This window comes from Heterocephalus glaber, unplaced genomic scaffold (genome assembly GCF_053883595.1).
Source record: "Heterocephalus glaber isolate CG9 unplaced genomic scaffold, H.glaber_assembly_v1.0 deba00001673, whole genome shotgun sequence".
Classification (NCBI taxonomy): Eukaryota; Metazoa; Chordata; class Mammalia; order Rodentia; family Bathyergidae; genus Heterocephalus; species Heterocephalus glaber.
In genome coordinates, this window is record NW_028258410.1 from 17,565,076 (window position 1) to 17,589,742 (window position 24,667).

General features: G+C 50.8%; 1 protein-coding gene across 3 annotated transcripts in view; it reads left to right on the forward strand.

The window, feature by feature from the left end:
- Positions 1–19,791, forward strand: part of Atp9a (ATPase phospholipid transporting 9A) — a 141,381-nt gene extending 121,590 nt beyond the window's left edge. For all 3 annotated transcript variants that reach the window (XM_021238923.2, XM_004858042.4, XM_004858041.4), the window contains exons 20-28: positions 2,675–2,764; positions 2,890–3,034; positions 3,862–3,926; positions 6,405–6,560; positions 8,758–8,822; positions 10,046–10,154; positions 10,756–10,813; positions 12,699–12,902; positions 15,419–19,791. In XM_021238923.2, the coding sequence (XP_021094582.1) occupies positions 2,675–2,764; positions 2,890–3,034; positions 3,862–3,926; positions 6,405–6,560; positions 8,758–8,822; positions 10,046–10,154; positions 10,756–10,813; positions 12,699–12,902; positions 15,419–15,555 (1,029 nt within the window). In that variant the 3' untranslated portion in view covers positions 15,556–19,791. The remainder of the gene's footprint in view (positions 1–2,674; positions 2,765–2,889; positions 3,035–3,861; positions 3,927–6,404; positions 6,561–8,757; positions 8,823–10,045; positions 10,155–10,755; positions 10,814–12,698; positions 12,903–15,418) is intronic.
- The last annotated feature ends 4,876 nt before the right edge of the window (positions 19,792–24,667 follow it).

The window sequence follows — 24,667 nt, forward strand, 5'->3', positions numbered from 1 at the left end:
GCGCTGATAAAATGTAAGCCTCCCCCGCCCCTCCATGCAGTTCAGCTCATACGCAGGCATTGTGTGTGCTTCCTGAGGTTTCACAGACCTTTCAAAGGCCAGGTGCTCAGATAAGATGGAAGTGCTGGGCTCCAGATTGTCGCTGGCTGTCCTCTGTGGGGGCCACTGAGGGGCATTTGAAGGAGGTTTCAGATCAGATGGGCCAACAAGAAACCTGCCCTGCGACTGTGCTTGGCCCGAGCAGCGCCTGCACCAGGAGCTGCTTCCTCCAGGGAGGCCTGCCCCTGGCTGTGTTGCGTTAGACAGGAGAGGGGATGCTGCCCCCTTTGGGCAGGATGTATTACCCCACTTACCTGAAAGCACAGCCACGAGGGAGAGGTTCCAGATGTTTCCTGGCAAGTTGGAATAGGAGATGTCTCTGCCTTTAGTCCGTAGTACAGAGGAACCTCAAGCAATCCATGTTTGGAATAACAGGTTGTATGAAACAGATACGGTTCATTCTCCTCATTTGTGGATTTGTGACTTCTCCTATTCACTGAAATTTGTGACCCCCAAATACTTGCAACATGTTCACAGTCACTTGTACACGTATTAGGTGTGATCAAAATATATAGTGAATGTTTAAAAATTTTTATTACAATAAAAGACACATCACCATTAACTCTGCTCAAATACACCCGCTCGCTTTGGACTCACTTATTCCACCCTTCTTTCTACTTTCTGACGCAGTTCTGGAAGTCCTCTTTTGTGAGTGTCTTTATCAAGTGTGATAAGAAATGTGGTGGACGTTGCTGCCGAGTGCTGTCCAGTGGACAGGCGCGCTCGTAAAGCTGTTCAGCTCATCTGCCTTATTCTTACCTGTTGGGCCTGGCACCATGTGACCTCTGGCTCTTCCCCCAAGTCAAAATGGCGATAAAAGGTAAACATTTTGACTCAATTGAGGACATCAAGGCATCGTGACAATGCAACTAAAGACACTCACGAAAGAGGACTTCCAGAACCGCTTCAGAAAGTGGCAAGAATGCAGGGATGAATGTGTTTGAAGGGAAGGGCAGTAGTTTTTTTTTTGTTTTTTTTTTTGGTACCAAGGATTGAACTCAGGACCTTGCTCTTGCAAGGCAGGCACCAGAACCACGGAGCTAAATCCCTGGCCCGAAAGGGGAGTATTTTGATGGGGATTAAAGGCAGTATGTTTTTTACTGAAATAATTTTTAATAGTTAATGATATCTTCTGATCATACACGGAGTTTAAAAAAATTTTAGTTGCTCAACATGCACCTCCCAAGCACTCAGACTGTAAGACAGTGGCCTTTTCGTAGTCCATATAAGTGTTGGGTGTTTTGCCTTTTTGTGGTTTTCATTAGCAGATTGCTATTCACAGTGGCTCTCAGCACAGGGCTGTGGAGCCGGCTAGCGCTCCCAAGTGCACAGCCAGGAGTGTCTGACAGGAAATGTGGTGTTCTGTGAGCCTCCTTCAGGCTGGAGTCACTGGGCTGTTGGCCGTTAGTCAAGGACTTCATGTTAGCTTTTTGTCACTGCAATGAAATGCCTTAGGAAAACAACTTTGATGAGGAAAGATTAATTTCGGCTCATGGTTTCAGAGGTTTCAGTCCATGGCCACTTGGCTCTTGTTTCTAGGCCTCCCGGGAGGCAGAAACATCTTGGTGGAAGGAGCCTATGGCATAGATGGCTGCTCACTTCCCAGCAGCTAGATGCAGAGAGGGACAAAGCGGTTGGGATAAGCTTTACCCTTCCAGTGAACTGCTTCCCCCGGACTGGCTCACATCCTAACGACCTCCTCAGCTCTGAACTCGTAAATGGCATAACCCATTTATGAAACTTGTGCCTCCTTGATCCAGTCACTTCCCCACAGCCTGCCAGGAAGCGAAAGGTGAGCAGTCATCACAGTGAACCTTTCAGGGACATTTTTGATATGTATTGATGAGAATAACTGTGAGCAGAAGCTTGCAGGAACCTAGCCCTCTGTTTCCCCTAGAGGCCGCAGTTCAGTATTTGCTAATTCGGTATTCCCAGTGACTTTAGAGAGCTTAGTCATCACCAGTAACAGTGTGTTCTGTCATTCGTGGGTTGTAAACTATGGCTCCTGGGCCAGCCACCTCTTTTGTGGATGACAGGTGTTTTATCAGAATGCAGTCATGCAGCCAGTTCACATGTTGTCCACAGCTCCTTTTGCACTATACCGACAGAGCTGGGTATGGTTCACACAGCCTGCAACTCCCCAGCCCACAGTCTTCCTGGTGCCCAGACACCCAACTCCACTTACCTGCTCTGCATTGTACTCCTGTGCTGCTTTAGGCAGGCTAACACCCTCACCATGCCTCAGTTTCCCGAAGCGTAAGATGGGGCTGTGATTGTGCATCTGTAGAGTCACTAGGAGAGTAAATGTGAGAAGTCCACCGGAAGTCTGTGTGCAGGGCTGGCACACCATGGAAGCACATGCAGTTTCGGTCCCAGGATTGAAAGGTGATGGTTGGTACACAGGCTCTCGGACTCCCACAGTCTTGGCCACAGGATTTCATCTGGCTCTGGCCCGATGGCGTAGAGGGGAGAGTCCTGGCTAGAGTGACTTTCTTTCCTCCAGCCCCAGGAAGCTGCTCTTTATTGTTTTGTCATCTCCAGAGAGCGAGGCTTGCACATTTCTGTTCCCTTCCAGGTGACTAACCGCGGCGAGGCCCACCTTGAGCTGAACGCCTTCCGCAGGAAGCATGACTGCGCCCTGGTCATCTCTGGGGACTCCCTGGAGGTGGGTGCAGGGACCCTGCAGCAGGGGCCTCCCGGGAGCCAGCACCTCTCCCTGCTGCGGGTGTAGGAGCCTCAGGGCTGGGAGGTGACCTTGGCCGACCTCTGTGTGTCTGTACATCCTCCCAGGTGTGCCTCAAATACTACGAGTATGAGTTCATGGAGCTGGCCTGCCAGTGCCCAGCCGTGGTCTGCTGCCGCTGCGCCCCCACCCAGAAGGCCCAGATAGTGCGCCTACTCCAAGAACGTACCGGAAAGCTCACCTGTGCAGTAGGTAGGCAGCTGCCTGGGGCCCTTGTCCTGCTCCTATGTTGAATTTATTTTTCATAAAAATAATTGGGTCCACTGATATATTATTCATATTTCCCCAGGCCACTTTATTCTTTTTGTTGTTATTATTTGCAGTGCTGGGGACTGAGCCCAGGGGCATTCTGCCACTGAGCTACATTCCCAGCTCAGCCTTTTTATTTTGAGACAGGGTTTTGCTGAGCTGCCCAACCTGGCCTGGAACTTGCAATCCTCCTGCCTCAGCCATCTGAGTAGCTGGAATTAGGGATTACAAGCATGTGCTACCTTGCACCGCTGTTATTATTATTCTTATATTTCCTTTTGAGAAAGAGAGTAAACGGGTCCGAGGGCCTCTTCTGCTTTGCTGGTGGCCTGGGATTGAGGCATTCCAGAGGGTGGAAACCATACTCTGCAGGGTCAGATTGGGCTTGAATCTCTCTGCTAGCTTTTACTAGCGGGCTACCCTGGGTGGCTTCCTTCACTCACCTGAGTCTCACTGCGCTCATCACTACAGCAGGAATAAAAGCAGTGGCTTCCTCATGTGGTGCTTACAAGGCTGGAGAGGGCCCCATGAAAATGGTGCCGGCCACAGTGCACGGCACATACTCAGGATGAGCAGTGCCAGCCACCCAGGAGAGCACAGCTGGCCGTGAACACCGCAGTGGATGCTGTCTGGCTGCTGCCACTCAGTACTGCAGCCCCAGGCTGGGCACTCAGCGAGCAAGCTGTCACTTTGGGTGCTGTGGACACACGGAGGCCCCTCCGCCTCTCTCCACCTCCCCATCCCTCATCTCTGGTCTGTGTGCCCTGCAGGTGATGGAGGCAATGACGTCAGCATGATCCAGGAGGCGGACTGTGGCGTGGGAGTGGAAGGCAAGGTGAGCTTGCTCCGTATGCCATTTCCTTTCCCCTCAAGGGCACACAGATGCTTAGGGAGTGGGGAGAGACCAGACCACAAGACCCATAGCGCTCCAGCTTGCAGATCCATGCCAACTTCCCTCACCAGTACCCACATTTAGAATAGAAAAAGTGTTTTTCTGTATTTTTAGGGTATAGTGACTATGCTGCCAGCCTTTCCATGGTAGTCAGCCTGGTTAGTTATCAGGCCATGTGCCCTTCTCTTGGGTATTAGGGAAGAATGTGGCAAGCTTTACCCTTTACTAAAAGGCCATAACCCACCCACACTGCCTGCCTGCCTGCCTGCTATCATCTGTCTCTCTGTCTCTCTATCTCTATCTATCTATCTGTCTTATCTAGTTGCAGTGCTAAGGATTGAATCCAGGGAGATCTGAACTATATCCCCAGCCCTTTCTAAAATTTTATTTTGAGACAGGGTCTTACCAAGTTGCCTAGGCTGGCCTAGAACTTGCTGTCCTCCTGCCTCAGCCTCCCAAGTAGCGAGGATTACAGGCATGTGCCACTGTACCCAGCTGGTGGCTATGATTTTGAGAAGTTCGTGTGTTATAATTTTTCTGTCTTTCCCTTCTTGTCATCTGTGGGCTTGTCTTCTTACGATTTACTCCACCCTGTCTCATTTGTGATCTCAGCAGGAGTAGAGGCAAGAAGATTAGTTTCCAAGTGTGTTAGAACTCTGTGTAGAGTATAAAGGTCAAGCAGGAAGCAGAAATAAGCTCCCCTACACATTCTGTTGTATATCTTCAGGAGTTAGGTTAATTCACGAGCCTTTTTCTCTTTCCCATGCTTTCTGCTTCTCTGGTTCTCAGCCAGATGATAGTGTGTGTGTGTGTGTGTGTGTGTGTGTGTGTGTGTGTGTGTATGTGTAGTTACGGAGGTAAATGGTTCTTCCATGAGATATTATGTCTAATTCCTTAAATATTGTGTAGATTCCTTAAATGTAGGTTTTAAGTATGACCAAGTTTGATAGAATTGTTTACAATTTCCCATACAGAACTAAAATATTTGAATTACAATTCTCATTCTTTTGTTTTTGAGAGTATAAAAGTAATAAGTACTCAAAACAAAAATCAAAATAATTTAAAAATAAAGTACAGCAGCATCAAGCTGGTAGTATTAGGTATTCTTCCAAATTTTTTTCTATGTGTGTATGATTGGTAGTGTGTGTGTATGTTTTTGTTGTGTATAATATATGTGTATTTTACACATGTGTATATATTACGTTCATATATAATTTAAAAAACATTGTATGCATGTTGTTATGCAGTCTACTTAAATCTGTTACATCTTAAGATTTTTTCTCCATCTGAGAGTGTATGGCCATCATTTCTCATCCCCTTTTTCTTTTTAAAAATTTGTTTAGAAAATTTGAAGGAGAGCAATGACCATCTCGCTCCCCTTTACTTTGATTTATGTTAGCATTTGCCACATGTTCCCTCTGTCTCTGAATCAGCTGCAGGTGAACTGCACACATGATAGTGTGTTACCCTACACACTGTAACCTGGATCTCTTTAAGAACGAGGGATTCTCCTACATCAACCAGGTAGCAGAGCCCCCCCCCCACCATGTAACTGATATAGTGGCACTGCTGTAGAGAGTATTCATAGTCACATCTCCCCAGTTGTCCTCAAAATGCCTTTGCAGCTTAAAAAAGCCCCAGAAACTAATCAAGGACCACAAATTACATTTATTAACATGGTTTTGTGTCTCGTTAATCTTCTTTAATGTGAAACACTTCTCTGTCTTTGGGGTGCTTTTTCCCGGGGTTGGGGTGCTTTCAGGACCTGGGTATTTTGGAAGTGCCCAGGACAGTGCTAGGATGTCCCTGGCACCTGGTGGTGGCCCAGTTGATTTGATGTGGACTCTGGTGTATCACAGAGGGAATCTTGTGTTGTTCCCATTGTCACGTCAGGAGGCTTCCGGGTCCCCCGAGCCCTTATCAATGTCAATCGATACCTTTGCAGATGAGCAGATTCCACCAATGGCGGCACTGTCAGTTGTTCCCACTTCTGTAAACATGTAGAGCTGTATGTCAGGAATATTCCACTTAGTGTTGTCAGGAGCATCATGCTTTTCCCCTCTTTAACATTTACCTCTGCAGGGACCTGGATGTTATAAGACATGTAATTCTGATATCATGGAATGATGGTTTGCTTCTGACACACATCAGAGGGGGCTGAACCCTGAAGGCGTAATGCTAAATTCATTTGACCTCTAAATTATAAGTATCTGCTACTTAGTATGTTTTTATTTAAATAAATTCCTCTTTTTAAATCAAATTTAGGGCTGGACCACCAACTGTGTATGGCTCGAAACCAAAGAATCTCTTTATTGAGTTTCTTCAAAGATCTCCTTACCATGTCTTGTTTTTCCAATTAAAAAAATGTGTTTGAACTGACCTCTTGTGCTTCTGACGGTGCCCAATTGTGTTGGATTTTAGGAAGGAAAACAAGCTTCGCTGGCCGCAGACTTCTCTGTCACTCAGTTTAAGCATCTCGGCCGGTTGCTCATGGTGCATGGCCGGAACAGTTACAAGCGCTCAGCTGCTCTCAGCCAGTTTGTGATCCACAGGAGCCTCTGCATCAGCACCATGCAGGTGGGTGGGCAGCTGGCGCCTCTGCACAGGTGCGTGTGACTATGTGGTCCGTGCGAACAAGCCTTTTCTCCACTCACAGCTCACAGCGCAGCCCAGGAGGGAGGAGAGGTTGGTTATGAGGGTCAGCGTTTCGCTCCCCTGTCGCTCTTCACAAAGGATTCTAGAGTATGTACTCACTTTCTCCCTCACCAGCTGCTTCGGAATCTGTCATCAGGTAGCCGAGAGTGTCGTAGCAAAGAGGCCAAAGGGAAGGAAAGAAAACATTTTGGGTGTTGAACAGCTGTTGGCTCTGTTCCTACTTGGGCCTCGAGGTACAAATACTCCCAGGTTAATGATGAGAGCCCAGAAGCGAGGGATCCTGGAGCCCGCATCTCTGTTCACCGCTGAGCACCTGTGAGACTGTGAGCAAGACCCCATCACTGCAGGCCTCAGTCTCTCAGCCTCTAAAGTGGGGGCGGTGGGGTTTACCTGGCCCTCGGACCTGGCCACTTTGAAAAGGAATTTTCCGAGGCATCAGCATTGGTAGCATCCTCATTGTTATGAATAAAATGAAACCAGGTGAGATGTAAATATAAGGTAAGGTTTTAATTTGTGGGAAGGTATTTGATCACACATGAAAGCAGTCTGCTTTACAGAATAAGCTGGACTCTACATGAGAATTCACCCTCCGCTGGCCCCATCCAGGCCTGTTTGGGTGATTTTATGTTTTAAGTATCGATTGCATTCGTGAACAGAGCCTTAAAATGATTTTCATCAAAAAAAATCTAAAGCTCAGCAGCTGGTGTGGTTCATCACACCACATCTGTACTTTTAATTTATGTTAATTCGTCAGTTGAGCTGGTTATTGACTGCTGTGGTTTCAGTCCCTGGGAGATGAATGAGCTTGTTCCCGGGCACAAACCCAAAAGCCGGCCTGGACGAGGTGACTGCTGTAATGCCCGGATGTGACCATTAGTTTTGATTCAGAAAGAAAATTCCAGAATGAGGCAGGGTTCCTTGTGCTAAGAGCCTGCCTCCCTGCCCACTGTGCTGAGTGTCTCAGGATTGCACCCACACCTGGGTCTGGCACGCACGGACACTGCATATTTATTTCCCCAGTGTCCCTTGTCCAGGCAGAGGCTTTGTGGCAGTGTGGCCCACTGAGGGCCAGGGGCTCCTGAGGTCCCTTGCAGAGTTTCTTTTTTTTTTTTTTGGTACTGGGAATCGAACTCAGGACCTTGCACTTGCCAGGCAGGCACGGCGCCACTGAGCTTAACCCTCGGCCTGGGCACCAGTTTGTTGAGGTTTTTACAAACTGTCCTCCAGGGGAGGAATCACCGGAAAGGCTCTGTCTAGGTGCTGAAATTCTGGAAATGAGACCCGGGACCCTGGGGCTTCCCGTGCCCCTGGCACTTGGTGGCACTGTGCCTGGTGATCACGGCTCTCCACGCGCCCTTGTGCTCCATCTGTGGCCGGTGCTCGGGGAAGCTCCAGTAGACACTGTCTGATTGCCAGCTGGCTCACCCTCCCTCTTGGAGTTTACTGTTCTCGAAGCCTCTTTCGTTTGATTTTGTCCTGATGGAAATGAGCATGAACACCGCTGTCCTGTGAGCCCATAGATGTCCCGAGAAAGGGCCACGGGGAGCATCAAGCCAGGATCATCTTTGCACGTGGCCATCACTGCTGGTAGCTGGTGTCTTCCAGATCAGGAAGCAGACGTTTCTATGAGAGAAGATTTGTGAATACCGTCATTGCTTTTGTCTAATTGTAAAAGTAGCCTGTCGTGTGCTCTTTTAAAAATCGCTCCAGTTACTCAAACGCGCAGTCTTAAGAAGAGCAGCCCTGTCTGCCGCATCAGGCACTGGGAGCTGGGGTAGAAATGCCATGGCCCTTCTCGTGCCTGCTTCCGTGCACTTGGCGTGTGCTGTATGCTGTGCAGGCAGCAGTAGCTGGGAGCCATCGGGAGCATGAGCCCTGGAGCCCGGGCTGGGCTGGAGTCCCACAGGGCTGGCCTCCCTCCATGTCCCCCCTGCAGTGTGGGCAGCTTTCTGGCTCGCGCTGTGTGGTTTCGGGCAGGCCAGATGCCCTCTGTGTCTCACCTTCCCCACCTGTATGACGAGGATGACGTGACGGCCCCCATGTTAGGGTGGCCCCAGGAACTCTGAGCTCCTGCTTCCGTCAGGACACTCGGTGACATCCTCCTTTCTCCTCCGGACAGGCTGTCTTCTCCTCCGTGTTCTACTTCGCCTCTGTTCCTCTCTACCAGGGATTCCTCATCATTGGGTAAGGAAATCCTGCAAGGCGTGAATGTTCTAGAGACTCTCTAACGTGCCACAGAGGGAAAAGAAACACTCGAGACTCTTCAGTCCCCTGGTCACCGTGGACCTGTGGTTCTGAACTCCTTGACCCCACCAGGCTCTGAACCTTAGTTAAGCCCCTCACTGGGTTGGAGAGGTGGAGCCTGGTGTGTTCCCCAAGGTGCTGGGATCCAGATGGAAGGGTCTCAGACTTGGCAATGCCACCGGGGACCTGGAAGGGTCCACAGTGCCCTCCCGGCTGTTGCTGAGTCCATTAGAAAGTCAGAGGCCCAGCGGGGCAGAGCTGTGCTTCGGAAGATGTGCATCCACAGTGCCACAGCAACCGAAAGGTGTCACTTGGACCTCAGACCACCCCCGGGCCTGGCCTGCAATGTCGCAGCTTGCCTTTTGACCTTTTCCTAGTGGTTGCTCAGCCTGCGGCTTCCCCAGGCAGGTGGAGTCTGGTTACCCGGTGCTCTAGATACACGCAGGCTGCCACTGCTTCTTCAGAATTGGAAATGCAGCCTGGCCCCTCTCAGGGTAGTCACAGAGCCCTCTTCCCATCCTCTCATGTCTTGCTATCAGTTCACCCTGAGTATGCACTGGACTCTACTGGCTTCTAATTGGAAACATGCAGTGCCTCTGTCAGATCCTGGCGGAGTAAAAGAACAAGCCAGAACCTAGTCAGGGGTTCCTGCGTTGTGCTCCGTGTGGCCTTTTATCATCCAGTCTGTCTCCTTCACCCTCTCAGTCCCAGCCATACTGGTCTTGCTGAAAGCCACGCCCCTGCCTCAGGACCTTTGCACTGGCTCTTCCTGTGTACTGGCATGGCTGCTCCTCCTTGGGTGTCTACTCAAATGTTCTACTTCTTGGCTGCCTTCTTAGTTTGCACCTTTTACCCCATGTACATGTGCATGTGCATGCACACACATGTACATCTTATTCCTTCTTCCCTATCTCATTTTCCCCCTGCCATTTTCCCGCAGAAAGTGACCCGTAGGTTACTTGATCACTTGTTCAGTCACTCAGGAACCAGCATACCGGGCTGTCAGGGCTGAGCTCTCAGTCTGTTTCACGTCTGAGTCTCCACAGGGGAAAGCAGGGCCAGGCACATCCGTGACAGGCACTTGGTGCACAGCTGTGGGAGGAACCAGGCGAGGGTGGCAGACAGGTCTGCCCGGGACCAGAACTGTCCCGTTTTCTCCTCAGGTACTCCACAGTTTACACCATGTTCCCCGTGTTCTCGCTGGTCCTGGACAAGGACGTCAAGTCGGAAGTGGCCATGCTGTACCCGGAGCTCTACAAAGACCTGCTCAAGGTGCACAGATTCCCCGCCCTGGCGGCTGCCTTCTTCCCTGTCCCTCCCTCTTCCTCCCTCCCCTCCACTCTTCCCCTTCCCTGCTTCCTCCGAATAGGGTGCATGCCCCCCTTCCCCTTTCTTTACACGGACCCCCGTGTCTCACTGGCTACACTCCAGGGGGCTGCTCCTGCTTTGGGGTAAAGCGTGGGAGTTTATTTTTTTCTTAAAGCAGTGTAGGTTCCAGGGTAGAGAGCAAGAAACAGCACAGTCGTGTGCAGACTGAAAACAAGGACAGCTTTTCCAAGGCCCCTGATGGTTCCACTTGCAGCTGCAACTGACGCCTGCTCCCAGTGGTGTCCTCACGGCCCTTCCTGAAAGTGTTCGCGCTAAGTGCGTGTGTGGGCGTGTGTGATTCCCTTCGAGTTCTGGGGTTTCCACTGACAGGCAGGTTTATTCCCACCCACCGACAGCCCCTTCCTGGCGTGTGTCTGGATGTCAGCCCGTTTAGATGAGGACGGAGGTGGCCATGTGTGGACAGGGGCGCAGGTGGGATGCCGATGGCACCGAGCCATGGTCACCCCTGGCAACCTGCTGTTTAATCTTTCTGTCTCTCCTTTAGGGACGGCCGTTGTCCTACAAGACGTTCTTAATCTGGGTTTTGATTAGCATCTATCAAGGTAAGGACAGGAAACCACCTGTTGCCCCAGGCCCTGACTGTGACCAGGGGAGTCTCCCTCCAGCCTGTGGAGCCTGAGGAGGACGCTGGGGCTGAGGATAGTGGCAGGGAGGGTGACAGTGGGACAGGCGGCGCTCAGCCGGTCGGTCGGAGTGGGCACAGGGAGGTCAGACTCGTGCAGTGCTGTCTGCCTGAGAGGGTGGTGAAGTCAGGGAGAAGTCTTAACTTGTGCAGGCCAAGCATCCCTGACCCAAATGCTCCTGAATCCGAAACCTTTGGAGCCCTGGTTGGTACCACAAGTAGAAAATCCCACCCTGGACCCCGGGACAAAACACAGGCACACGAAAATACTGTACGACATTGCCATCAGGCAGGTGTGTGTGGTGTAAATGAAACATGAATTTCATATTTAGACTTGGGTCCCTTCCCTGAGATACCTTGTTGTGTATATGCAGATATTTCAAACATCTGAAAAAGTCCGAAATCTAAAACATTCTGTCCCCAGCATTTTGAGCAGGGATACTCAGCTTGTACTAATTGAAAATAGCCAGGGTGTTGGATCCATGTAGCAAAAAGCAGTTGCTTTCCCGGATGTTCAGTGCCTTTGCTAAGAGTAAGATCAAGTCAGGGCTTTTGAAGAACGTATGTTCAGTGGCTGCCGGACAGGGTCCTGCAGACTGCAGTGGCTTCGTAACATGACCTCTTGGAGTCTAAAGAGGAAATATCAGCACTCCTATTGTATTTAGTTATTCCTCATTCCTTTTAGAATTTCTATTATGTGTGTTTTATAATGCACATAATGTATTTATATAGTGCTTCTGCTATTTTTAGATACCCCGACAGGTACACATACAATTTATAAACGAACATGTATATTTGGGTTCCCTTAATTTTTTTTTTAACTAAGGAGTGGTACAATAACAAAAAAACTTCGGAGACCACTGAGTTTGTTGGCAGAGGGTTAAATTGTCATTGAAAGCTTGTGTACGTGTGTGTGTGTTTTAAAGAAGTAAAACGTAAGGTGTGCATCTGGTTAGAAAATGCATATCCTGCCTGGAGATTTACAATAATCGGTGGTCTGCCGCTCTGTCCCTCACTCCAGAGGCCGGCATCCTGGGTCCCTGCTGCCCCTCGGAGTGACGCCCTCGTGCTGCTAGTATTTCTGAGTCAAATGGGACACAATCAGTTCAGTCAGTGGGTGCTGGGGAGCCTGCTGCCCTCCCTTCCTGTATGCCCTTCTCCTCCTCAGCAGATGTGTGGGTTCTCCCTGTTTCTTCCCGAGAGCCTCAGTGGTTTGTGTGCTTGTGTGTGGTAAAACAACACCCAGCATCGCATTTATGCCTTGGCCATCTCTAGTGACCAGTCCAGGGTGGGGAGTGCACCCCCCCACTGCACACCAGGTCCCAGCACATTTCCATCCTGGAAACCGGAAACTGTCCCCAGCGAACAGCACCCGCATCCCCTCCTCCATCCCTGGTCCCCACCATTCTGCTTCCTGTCTCTCTGACCTGGGCTGCCTCAGGTACCTCCTGGAAGTGGACTTGTACAATTTCTGACCTTTTGTGGCTGCTACTGCCATCATTTTAAGTGAAATATTTAAATTCCCATATCTTCTCTCCACTCCGGTGAGTTATACTTTCCTTTTTCTTCCTCTGTAGTTACATGTTATTTAGTCAGGAAGGTCAAGGAGGAAAACAGCAAACCTGTGGGTCTGACCCCCCGTAAGGCATCACCTGTCAGCATCATGTAACAAGGAGCTCACACCTTCCATGTCGCAGTGCATGGCCGAGGCGTGGCATGTGGGCCCAGGGTCCGCTCTCAGGATGTATGTGGCCCTGGCTTCCCCTGGGGCCTCCTGGAAACACTCTTCTGGTTGGTGTTTCCAGGGAGCACCATCATGTATGGGGCACTGCTGCTGTTTGAGTCGGAGTTCGTGCACATCGTGGCCATCTCCTTCACGTCGCTGATCCTCACCGAGCTGCTCATGGTGGCACTGACCATCCAGACCTGGCACTGGCTCATGACGGTGGCCGAGCTGCTCAGCCTGGCCTGCTACATCGCCTCCCTGGTGTTCCTACATGAGTTCATTGGTAAGACCCGCATGAGCGAGCCCTTCTGTGGGCCCTGAGCTGCCCTGGCACCAAGGCCTGGGGACTTTGTCTCAAGCCCTTCCCCTTGCCGCCCTCCCCTTCTTTGGGTGTCCCCTTGGAGCCAGTGCCAGTTGGGAAGTAGCACGCGGAATGTGATCTCAGATCGGTGCCTGCTTGCTGGCAGTACTGGGGGTTGAACCCAGGGCCTTTGCCTGAGCTACATCTCCAACCCCCCTTTTAAAATATTTGTTTTGAGACAGGCTCTCACTGAGTCACCCACTTGCTCAAGATGGGCTCAGCTTTATGATTTTCCTGCCTCAGCCTCCCAGAGTGCTGGAATTATCAGCATGTGTCACCATACCCACAGTTACTTATTTAGGAGTACTGGGGCTGGAAGCCAGAGCCTCCCACGTGCTGGGCCAGTCTTCTGCCACTGAGCTACACCCCAGCTCGAGAGTGTTTTAAAAATCCTGTAGAGACAGGTGGTATCGAAGGAGAATCATTGAATTGAGCAAGCACAGTCAACCCCCGGGTCTTCAGGCTCCACATCTCCAAATTCAACCAACTGGAGACTAAAATATTTGAAAAAACATACTTCCCTCACCCTGTAGGGATGAGAGATGTGATCCAGGCTGCAGAGAGGTGGGAGCAGGGTGAGGTGAGGCCGATGCCCCTGACCCCAAACGGAAACATCTGGGAAAGTGCAGCTGGGAGAGCGACCCCAGGAGGAGGGTTCTCTACCCACGGTGCTGGTTCTGGGCTTCTGGGCCGTCACCCCCACCTCCAGGGGACAGGCTCAGGTGTCCACCTTGGTGCCAGCCTCCCACTCGCCTTAAGATGTTGCCAGATGTGCAGCCAGTCCTGACCCATCCGTTATGAGCACGGTCCCTGCAGGGCCACCAGGATGTCCCCTCCATGCTGGACTACTGTCTGCTGACCCCAGGTGCTGAGATGGGCTCGTTCCCGTCCAGAGCCTGTGTGCAGCTCTGTGTCACGCACCCAACACGGGCAGAGCCAGCGGCCCGGCCTCTCCTCCGTGTCCCGGCCTCTCCTCCGTGTGTCTCACGGACTGAGTCTGGGTCTCCCCAGCCAGGATCAGCTCACACCTTCCAGGCTGAGCACATCATCTTGGGAGGCCAGCAGGGAGGCAGCAGATGGCCTTCTTTGTTTTCACTTTTTCACACAAGCAGTCAAGTTTCTATCTGTGGTATTTAAATAAAGCAAAACTCCCTCGGGGTGATTTTCTCCTTTATCAGCAGAGAGCTGAGCCCGGGGCTACTTCCCTGCTGGGAAGGCCTGGCAAGGTGGGGTAGCAAGGTCTCCGGACCCCAGGAATTCTCCACCAGGTGCTGTGGCCCCACCTCACCTGGCCAGTGTGTAAGGTACAGTGTCACAGATACCCAGGAACCCGTGGCGTCCACAAATTTCATGGAGAAGGCAAACTTGGGGGAAACAGTCTATAAAGGCTCTGTGAGAGCAGTAATAAGAAAGACAGAAAGAAACTCTGCAGTTCTGTGGGAGCATCTTTGATCAGGGCTCTTTCTCTGCTTTCCAAAGCTCCTTAGGAATGTTTATTAATAAAGACAAAAGGTGCATGGCCAGAAAGTGCAAGGCTAGAAGTGGCATGCTGTCCAGCCTCCCGGAAGAGGTTCTGTGAGCACCCACGGTGCACAGGGGCTTGAGCCCTCAGGGAGTTGAGTGGCCTTCGGAGCAGCCACAGTGCTGGGTGAGCTGAGCACTTAGTAAGTGTACTTAATAGGTGCTTCATCAGTGCCGGCTAGGTTTCCAGCCCTGAGCTCAGGAGGTGGGGAAGGATTTCCTCTGGCACAGCAGTGTTGAAAAGCGCAGCTGTCTCCTCGCGGAAACCTTAGCACTTTAGCCCCAAGGGGTGCGCCCTGACCTCAGTCAGAGTCCCAAGGAGAAGCCTGGTTTGTGCACGGGGCTCTGCCCACTTCACCCTGTGCCACACGTCTGTATGGTTGCCATTTGTTTCGGTCACTGAGATGGAAGAAGGTTGCTGGGAAGCAGAACCCTATGTCTGAATGTCACTTTTTGCTCACCAGTGGCTAGATTTATTTTAATTTATTTTTTGGTACCGGGGATCGAACTTGGGATCTTGAGCTTGCGAGCCAGGTGGTGGAACCACTGAGCTAAATCCCCGGTCCACCAGTGGCTAGATTTAGAAAGAAACTGCAAACTGTAAGAGTCCAAATCAGAAACACCTGTAGTTTTATTTTCCTACTACAGTTGTTGAAAAATCTTGTCGTACCGAGCAAGAAGCTACTGCATCAGGTCAGACAGAGATGAGGGAAAGTGAGGAGAATCGAGCTGACAGGCTGTGTGTGCTGCTGGCCCACTTGTCCCCTTCAAGAGCGAGTGGGGGATGTGAACCAATAGCAGGGGCCGTGAGCTTTGAGGGAAGCAGCTTCCCCTTGGGTGGCCACTGTGACTGCTTCTTGGTGGAGTTACGCCTTCCGGAACATTGCACGCGCTCACTGCTGTCTTCTGGCTTGCAGATGTGTACTTCATCGCCACCCTGTCGTTCCTCTGGAAAGTCTCTGTCATCACTCTGGTCAGCTGTCTCCCCCTCTACGTCCTCAAGTACCTGCGAAGACGATTCTCCCCCCCTAGCTACTCGAAGCTCACATCGTAGGCTGTGTGCCGGGCCAGGGGACCCTGGCTCTTCACTCCCTCAGTGGGCAGAGTTCAAGTTCCATTTGTGTGAACTGCCACCTGTGGATTTCGCAGCAGTCGCTAACACGTGCCGTTTTGATGCGGCGAGGCTGTGCCCCCGGGGGAGTCCTCCCAGGCAGGACACGGGGGGCGGTTCTGAGAGGGGCCGCATGCACCCGTGGGACCCCCAGTTGTCACGTGGGAGTGACAGTGACGTCAAAACGGGTGGCTCGCCGGACCGCTGTGTGGGTCACTGCGCAAGCTTCCTTATGACTTGAATTTTGTTGTCACGTGATAAAACTTTCCGTCTAGTTGAAGGTTATAGAAGGCCTTTTTTTTTTTTTAAAAAAAAAAATCAGTTCTTTCGTGTGTTCTCTTTAAGACTCTCACTCTTACAAAGTGGTTTCAGCAGAACATACAGTTCTCAGTGTAGGTTTGGGGGCCAACCCAGTGACATGTGATCAAAGTCATCCAAACAATGATTCCATCCGGAAATGCCCAGCTTCCTCTCTAAGCCCTACTTGGGGAAGGGACCCTGGATTCCTGGGGCCACGAAGCTTGGCCCTGAGGAGAGCGAGGGTGGGAGTGGGCCTGAGCCCCTGGGCGAGGTGGTTTCACCTGCCTCCTCGGAAAGGAATTCCAGAGGTGGCACTGCCGCTTTGTGGGGAGCTGGTGACAATCACAAAGCAGGGGCTGTCTGAGGACACCCTCTGGCACTTTCAGCGGGTTGTTTTAGCAGGAAACGTCACCGAGCAGGCCCTACGTGTGTCAACGGTGTGATAACAGATCCAGCTAATTCTTCAGACAACCTGGCAGATGTGACTCAGACCCTCCAAGGCTGGAGCAGAAAGGTCAGGGCACCAGGGCTCTGCTCTTCCCCGGCAGCCTGTTTCCTGTTAGGAGGAGTTTCTGAGGATAAGCTGACAAAGGCAGCGACATCTTGCCATTCCTCAGTGGCAGCCTTCAAAGCCACGAGCCTCTGGGGAGGAGGCCCAGCTGCAGCTTGGGGACCTGGGATCAGCTCGCCTGGCTGCAGATTTCCAGGGCACGTGCTGAAAGGCAGCCGGGGAAAGGCTTCTTTTCCCCTGCCAGCAATGGCTGCGTGCACGTGTGTTTCTTATAAAGCGTGGCTGCCACTTTCAGAGGGAGAAGGGAGTTTGCAGGCGTTGGACGTGGCAGGGCATTCTTGGGGTCGCAAGTCACTTCTTGTGGGAGGCACATATGCGTGCCATAAGGGTTAAGTCGATGGATCTTCCAGACTCGACAGTGGCGCTGTCCTGGGTTTGTGATTCGTTCTGTGTGAGCTCACACCCTTCAGACCTGCAGTGTGGCTACCTGTGTGTGCCACGGCCTGGCTGCCACCCGCTACCCACCTACCCTAGGGAAACCTGCTCTCAGAGACTTGGGACACGAAGACCACACAGCCTTGACTTTGGAATGCTGATCCACTCTTGCATTTTGTGTAGCCCTGTGAAAGCTTCCTAGAATGACAGTAAGTTGCAAGGACTATTAAATTGGCTGCAGACAGCACTTCTCTCTTTGTTTTAAGAGTCCGTAGTTTCGCAGCATTTCTCCCTTTCCCATCTAGCTGTTTCTACCCAGGAGAAAAGCTCCACAGCAAGGATGCAGTGCATTGCACAAGTGGTTGTTTAGGAATAGGATCTTGGCCCAGATGGTTCAAGAAGGTGGAGCAGATCTGACTTCTTCATTGAACAATTTTATGTGGCTTTAAACACAGAGGAGAAAGTTTTGTCTAGTGCTTTTGAGCCTCTCGAGTTCACAAACCCGAGCTGGCCTTGTTCGGGAGACAGGCCAGGACTCCAGCAGTCCGCTCAGTGGGAACCTTGCTAGGTGGCCGTAGGTGTTTCCAGCAGAGTAGGGAACCAAGCTGGTCTCTCCGGTCTTTTCCTTAACCGTGATTTCCATTGGGTTGGCACCCAGAATCCCACTTGACACCTCCAAGGGAGGAAGCTTCCTAGGAAGGCTCAGAGGCCACGGCGGAAGTACGGGTGCCTGACAGTGTCCTCCCGGGCCCCTGTGTTCAGTTCTCTTTCTCCTCCAAGGGCCCCCATACTTGGGTGGTGGCAGTGATGGGTAGAAGGACGGAAACCCACGTGGATGTGAGCCACGCTGTGGGACCAGCCTGCCGACACTGCCCCCTGGTCCCTGAGTGTTGGGACGCAGGAGACACAGGAGCACGCAGGAGAACTGTGATCCAAGGAGAGAACCCGGGTGCGCTCAGCCCTTCTCGGTCCTCTTAGTCATGGGAGGACAAGGAGAGCGAGGAGCCCCAGCTGGTGTGCAAGACACTCTCCGGGGCTTGTACACTTGAACACGCAGATTCAGTTGCCCTTTCTTTTCCTTGGTTCGCCAGTCTGGAAAAACTTCTGTAAAAAGCACCACTGGGGGAACCCAGGGGGACCCCATCTCCAACAGCCATTTAATGGGAGGTCGGGGCACAGTGACCGCTGCCTGGACACTGTCCTTGAAGGAGAAATCACAGCACCTGCGCCCTTTGACCACACTGAGTACTTCCTTCCCAGCAAGAGCGTCTGTTATTTAATTATTATGAAACCTTTTGATGATGGTTATGGGTGAGCGTCTCTTTTTCCCCCCTTCCTCCCTTCTGGTTCAGAATTTCTCCACACTTGATCTTAGCCGAAAGGCCGAGAAGCGATTGGATCAGGATTTCTCTAAGAAACTGACCTTCAAGCCTCTCCATCTATTGGACAGTTTTGAGCCTGACCTTGAGAGCTCGAGTGTGCACGTGTGTTGTTGTACGAGGCGGGAGGGGACAGTCGCTCAAGCTGCTTGCAGGGCATCCTGGGGGCTTCTTAAAATCCCAGCGAACTCCTATTTTCAGCCAGCAGGTGGTGGCGGGCCCAGGGCTGGGGTCGCTCCCACACTTAACCTTATCACATCCGCTTGTCCCAGTCTCCCCTGAGTGAAGCCCTTTTTGAAGCAGTAACCTTAAATACCACCGTTCCCTTCCCAGCATTTTCTGTTCGTTCTCTGCTGAAAATCTGGGTTGTGCTGACGATATTTTTAAATGTATTTTGAATTTTGTGCTCATTGGACATTGATACTCTAACGCCTATGTTTTTCTCCAGACTTTTGTTTTTATACTTTGTCTTGTTTTTACTGGGGTGGGGCTGGGCATGCACAAAAAATGCCTTTATGGGCAGCATTTTAAACTTTTGCCAAAACTTCAAATGGGATCTTAATGCTCCATCCTGTTTAAAGCAAATGCTTATCAGACGTTTTTGTCTTTAACCTTTGTGTGTGTGTGTGTGTGTGTGTGTGTGTGTGTGTGTGTGTGTGAAGTGTGTATGTGTGTTTAGGATCTCATCTCAAGTTTTTGGAAGAAATATTTGGTTTCTCAATGCATTAGAATTCCATTCCTCCCAGCTCTGTTTGTATTTTAAAAATATACAAAGAGCTTTATAAGTACATTTTATTTCTCCCCCTTTCCTTTAATATAAGGAAGCTTTTTGGCTTTCTATACTTGAAATATTTTCATTATGTCCATTCTTCTTGGAAAAAAAAAAAGATTGCTTGCTTTGGGTTGGAACTGAAAAGCAACCACTGTGGGGCGCATCCTCTGACTGCAGCCCAGGCCCTGCGGGGCCATGCAGCACCAGCTGCCCGTCCAGCTCCCCTGTCCCCTCCAGCACAGGACGGTTTGGGCAGTCCGTGCCCGGGGCGGGCCAATGCCAGTGAGCATTGTGTGTGGGGTGAGGTGGGGCTAGCGTTGGGGTACAGAATGGTGGGTCCCCACTCATTCTGTGGCAGCGGGGTCTCCTGTGAGCTCACAGTCCCCTTATTAGATTTGTCTGTGCAACTCTCATGCAGGCGTTTGCCAGGGCAGCATTTTTTGATTAGAGGAAAGCTCGAATGTGGGATGCTTTAATTTAGCAAGAACGACCAGATGATTTAAATTCTCAGCTCTGTGATGACACACATGGGATCTTCCGTGTTTCTGAGCAATTCCACTTTCATTCTTTGCCAGCGTGGCCCGTTGCCCAATAAAGCTTGTGTATTTTCTGCCTGTGGGCATCATTTTAATTTGTACAGGAACATGAATTCTGGTGATGAAATGAGGACTTTTTATTATGATGCTATTATGTGCTTATCTTGTGGTACACAAAATGTAAAGAACTTGTTTCCAGTTTTAAAAAATTATTTTGATTTCAGAAAAAAAGCCCAGTGCATGTTATTTAATTCTGTACTGTTGTCCATTCCAAACATGTCAAAAATTCAAAAAGTGATTGATATAAATGGAAAAAAAAGGTGAAAAACATAAGCTTCCTATTGTATTTATACACACAATGCTTGTCGGCTTTGAAATCTTTTATTTTTTTATAATCAAAGGATGAAAGGTCCAGGGATGCATTCACTTCATTTTTAGGCAAAAGAGGTTTTTAAACTGATGTACCAGGAAGCAGGAAACATAATGTTGTTAACCCAGCCACTACAGCCAGGGGCGGTTGTGCCCTCTAGGGCACCTGTAGCAAAGGTGTGAAAACATTTTCCATTGTTACAGCAGTAAAGGGGGCTGCAGTCGGACACCCCACAACACAACGCAGCTCCGGGACTTAACCTGACCCCAGATGTCCAAAGCGCTGAGATTAATCCCTCACTTACCAGGTATAGTATCAGTTTTACCCGCTGTCTGCATTTGCAGAGGGGCCCAGCGCCTGAGCCGCCCATGTCAGGAAACAAATCCAGCTGGCCAAATGGTGTCAGCGCCCTGGCTGCTGATCTCCCTCCATCAAAAGGCCGGTTCCCCTCCGTTTATCGATTAGAAGGAATTCTGAATGCTTTCCTGTTTCCATCGACAGGGGCTGTCCTGGGCAAAGAGGGCGGACGGTGCTCATAAAGGGGGAGGTGCGCAGGATTTCCCCTTCCACGTGTGTGGTCCACGAGGTCCCAGCACCCCGAGTGCGGGTGGGCGCAGGGAGAATCCAGCCCGGGGCTGGGGCGACCCTGGCCGCCAGGGGGCACCCGAGGATCGGAAGACGCGCGGGTTCCTGTTTGCTGCAGCCGCCCCGGGGTGCCCAGCTGCCCGGAGTTTCCAGACGCTGCTTTCGTGGCTTCAGAATTTATTTCACGGCCAGTGCCCCCATTAAAACAGACATTTATTTTTATGTTGTTGACCAGAATATTTTGCTGGACTCGGGGACAGAAAGTTGGGAGAGGAGGAGGAGTATGGGAGCTGAATATTCATTTGCTCTTAGATACTTGCATTTTTGAATAATTGGCAGCTGAGAAGCCTTGCCCAGCTCCCTTTTCAGACTAATAAGGTTTAGAGACGCGATGTTCCAACAACCCAAGTACTTTAACTGTTTTTGTTATGAAACTTTTCAGAGTGACATGAAATCCTGCGGTGTTTGTGAGAAGGTCTATAAATGATGGATTTGCTCACCTCAAAATAGAACTGTAGCCACTCCAAACTTTCCAGAAGTCAGAATACAGTAACAGAATTCATTCAGGACTCGCTAATTTCCGACTTGAAATGGGTTACATAACAGAGTGGCCCGCCTTCACGCCTCTCAAAACTACCCATGAAGCGATGGTGAAATCTATCATTAAAAGCTAGAAATAGCTCTGCTAAACTCTGGGAAAAAGATGAGTTTTTTTTCTGACCTCCTCTCCTTTTTTTTTCACCCAAACATTGCATAATGTTAAAAAAAGTCAAATCTTTCCGTGGGATTTAATTTCATTCTCCATGTGGCTGTGGTCGGAGGGGTAACTTAAGCACTTCGGGGCTGGCGGATTTTTGGAGGATCACGCATTCCCGGATCGGTTTTCATCCAAAGCCTCGGTGGAGAATCCGCCCGATCCTGGGTTCCTCCTTCCCCTCCCTTTCTGTGGGCGACTTCTCTGCACCCTAGCATCTCCTAGAAGAGCTGGGGAAGATCTGCTTGCACCCAAGATGCCCTGACAGAGCCTCCCTGCGAGGACCAGCCTGCGTTTTTGACTTGGACATGGGTCCCCTCTCGGGGTAACCGAGTCACACATACGGTCACCTCCCCACAGCCTAGGCCTGATGACCAGCCGGGTCCTGTTTCTGAGATTCAGCCTGCAGGTTCTGTTTGCTCACAATAGGAACTTGGTGTTCTAAGCCTCTGTTGTCCATTTTCAAGAGGTTTAAGAGAAATCCACTTTTTCCTTTATGGGGTCAGTTAAACCCAGGAATATTTTTCTTAGAGAAGGAATGCAGAGTCTGGGAGCTAGGAAAGAGGAGGCGGGGAGGGACCATGGATGTGCTGACATTTCTTTTGTCCACCAAGCATTTACGGAGCTCCTTTGTCTGCTAGGCGCTGTTTTGTGGGCTAGAGGTGTGGCCGAGAGCAAGAGAGCCTGGTTCCTGCCCTCAGAGTGGTTGCATTTTTCTACGTGTGATGGGAAGACAATAAACAGGTGCAGACTAACAGGTGGAGAAGGCTCCTGTGTAACACATGGCAGGGCCGGGCAGAGAATGATGGTCTGTTCAGATACAGGTGGGAAGACTGATGGGCCACTCGACCAGAGGCCTGCAGGATGAGGCAGGAAGAAGCACTCAGGCAGTGATGTGTGCAAAGGCCCTGGGGTAGGAAGGGCTGGCCATGTTGGAGGGGCGTGTGGCTGAGTTTCAGAGACCAGGGAGGAGCTCGGAGATGAAATCAGGGGTAGGTAGGGCCCGAAGACCTCGGCATTTGGGCCACAGGGTGTAGCAAAACTGGGCAACTGTTATTAAAGTTAGCCCTCTGCACGTGAACTGCGTCCAGGGGGCCCATGTCACGGCTCCCTTCTCCCTGTCCTCAGAGGTCCACCCCGCCTGTCCTCATGTCCACTTCAGAGTCCAGGAGCTCTTGGGTGCAGGCCCTTCCACGGGAACCTGCCCCCTCCTGTGCCCAGATTTTCTGTACGACTTTGCTGGCACAAACCTTGCCGACTCTTAAAGCAGAGAAGAAGCCAGGCTTTGGGTGAAATTTCTTCTTGCTTTTCCAACAAATAACACGAAGTTGTCTCTCTTCAGCCCTAAAGCCTGGGTGCCCTGGGCAGAGGCAACCACTCATTCCGGAGTCCTGGAAAGCAGGTTCTGGAGGAAGAAATGCCAGAGGAGGAGTAAGCAGGTTGTGTTGTCCAGAGCCGAAGCTTTCCAAGATTTGCCCACGAGGGTCAATTTCTAAAGATGAAGCCTTTTGCAGGCAGGAACTTGGGAGTCCAAGCAGCATTTAGATTCCTCCCGCAGAAAGAACGAATAACGAGAACAGGCTGCAGAAAAGAATGCAGTTAGTGTCTTAAAGATGGGCACATACTCATTCTCATTTGTCCTTTTATGTGGAACAGATTTTTAAAAAGGCAATTGGAATAGCTAATGACATCCAGACCCCTGCTGATTCAAGTGGGGCTGGAGGTAGGGGACTTAAATTGGCCCAAACAGCTAATCAGGCCCAAAGAAAGAGGTGAGTTGATTACCCTGGAAATTGCACAGGCATTCTTCAAAGATGTGGCCAATAATTAGAGTTTAAGATGCTACTCTTTATGCACATAACTTAGCATAATTTTATTAGGCAGCTCATCACCACCAGAATTAGAGAAAATCAGGCCAGAGAACCTCCCAGAGCCAGGCTGGCGGATGCAGACGTGGAGACGCCTGATCCTGCCTCTGGCTGGCAGAAGACACGGGAAAGGCATCGCCTTCCTTCTTGGTCCTCATGGGGACAGGAGTGGAACTAAAGGCAGCACTCTGGGGGGTGGTGTCAGGACCCTCTGGGATGGCAGCCGGCCTGGTGTGCATGCCAGTTCCCGCTGCTGGCTGATGGTGTGGGCCTAGTCCTTGCACCACTGAGCTCGCTCACCTGTTACTGGGATGGGGATCCCCACTTGTGGAAATCAGCAGCGAGGTCCACGGCACTGGGGACCCTGCCGATAAAAGCACCTGAAGCCTCGAGTGGAGGGGGCCTGTGGATGGACAGGCCTCCTGTCTCCCAAGCCCGGAAGTCCTTCCTCTAGGGTTGGGATTGCAGTCAGTGATACAGTGGTTGCCTAACATGGCTGAAGCCCTGGGTTTGAGCCTCAGCAAAAAAAAAAACAAAAACTCGATCCAAATGGGTTTATGTTCGTGCTCTCCCCAAACCCTGCAGTCACCATCTGGCCAGTGGTCTTAGATTTCAGAGTGGAGGGAGAGGCAGCGGCTGACCAGTCCTCCATGCCCTCGGTCCGTCTGCAGGCACCCAGCTTTGGAGCTCCTGTGTCCCTGAGGTCCATTCTTTGCTTCATTTGGAAATGGCTGTGTCTCTGCTGGGCAAGCTGAGGGCTCCCCGCCCCACTAGGGTGCAGCCCAGGGGAAGAGCAGAAGGTGCCTCCTGAGCAGTCCATGTGCTCAGGGATTTGGGAAAGAGAATGCAAGGAAGCAATAGAGTTGGCAAATCATGTGAAACATTTTTTTTAATGTTAAAACATTCATTAATAGAACAGAAGGCAGAATTTGCTTAAGTTTAGGAAAATAAATCACAAAGCCGGAGAGGAATGACCGGGAGGGCGGCCGGTACCCACGTCGGTGGGGGGGCGCTTGGCTCCTGGCTCCTGCTCTGCAGGTCCCGAGGGACGGCCTGGGAGGCACTGGCTTCTGGTTTCATCCTCAGCCAGCCCAGCGTCTGGCCCACGGTTAGGGCTCAGTAAGCCTTTGTGATGTTGGAGGGCTTTTTGTTTTTGTTTTAAAATTCTGGTAAAATATCTGTAACATAAAGTTTACCATTTTAATTTTTGTGTGTGTGTATGGAACTGAACCCTGGGCCTTTGCACAAGCATCCTGTCCAGCCCTTTTTACCCTTTAAATTCTGAGATAGTCTCACTAAGTGGCTGAATCACCAGGCTGGGCTCCTTCCGGCACGTGCTTAAAACCAAGGGTGTTTGTGTGAACTCGTCCTCTTCGGAGGGAAACGGTGAACACGCCATGTAATCTAGCCACATGTTTGTTACTCTTCTTCTCCCCCTTTTTTGCATCCCTTATTTCACCCACCTTCCTTTTTATGGCACCATTAGTTTTTCTTCTTCTATTGCCTTTTCATTTTGCAAGGTGTATGTAGTAGGTGAATATTAAA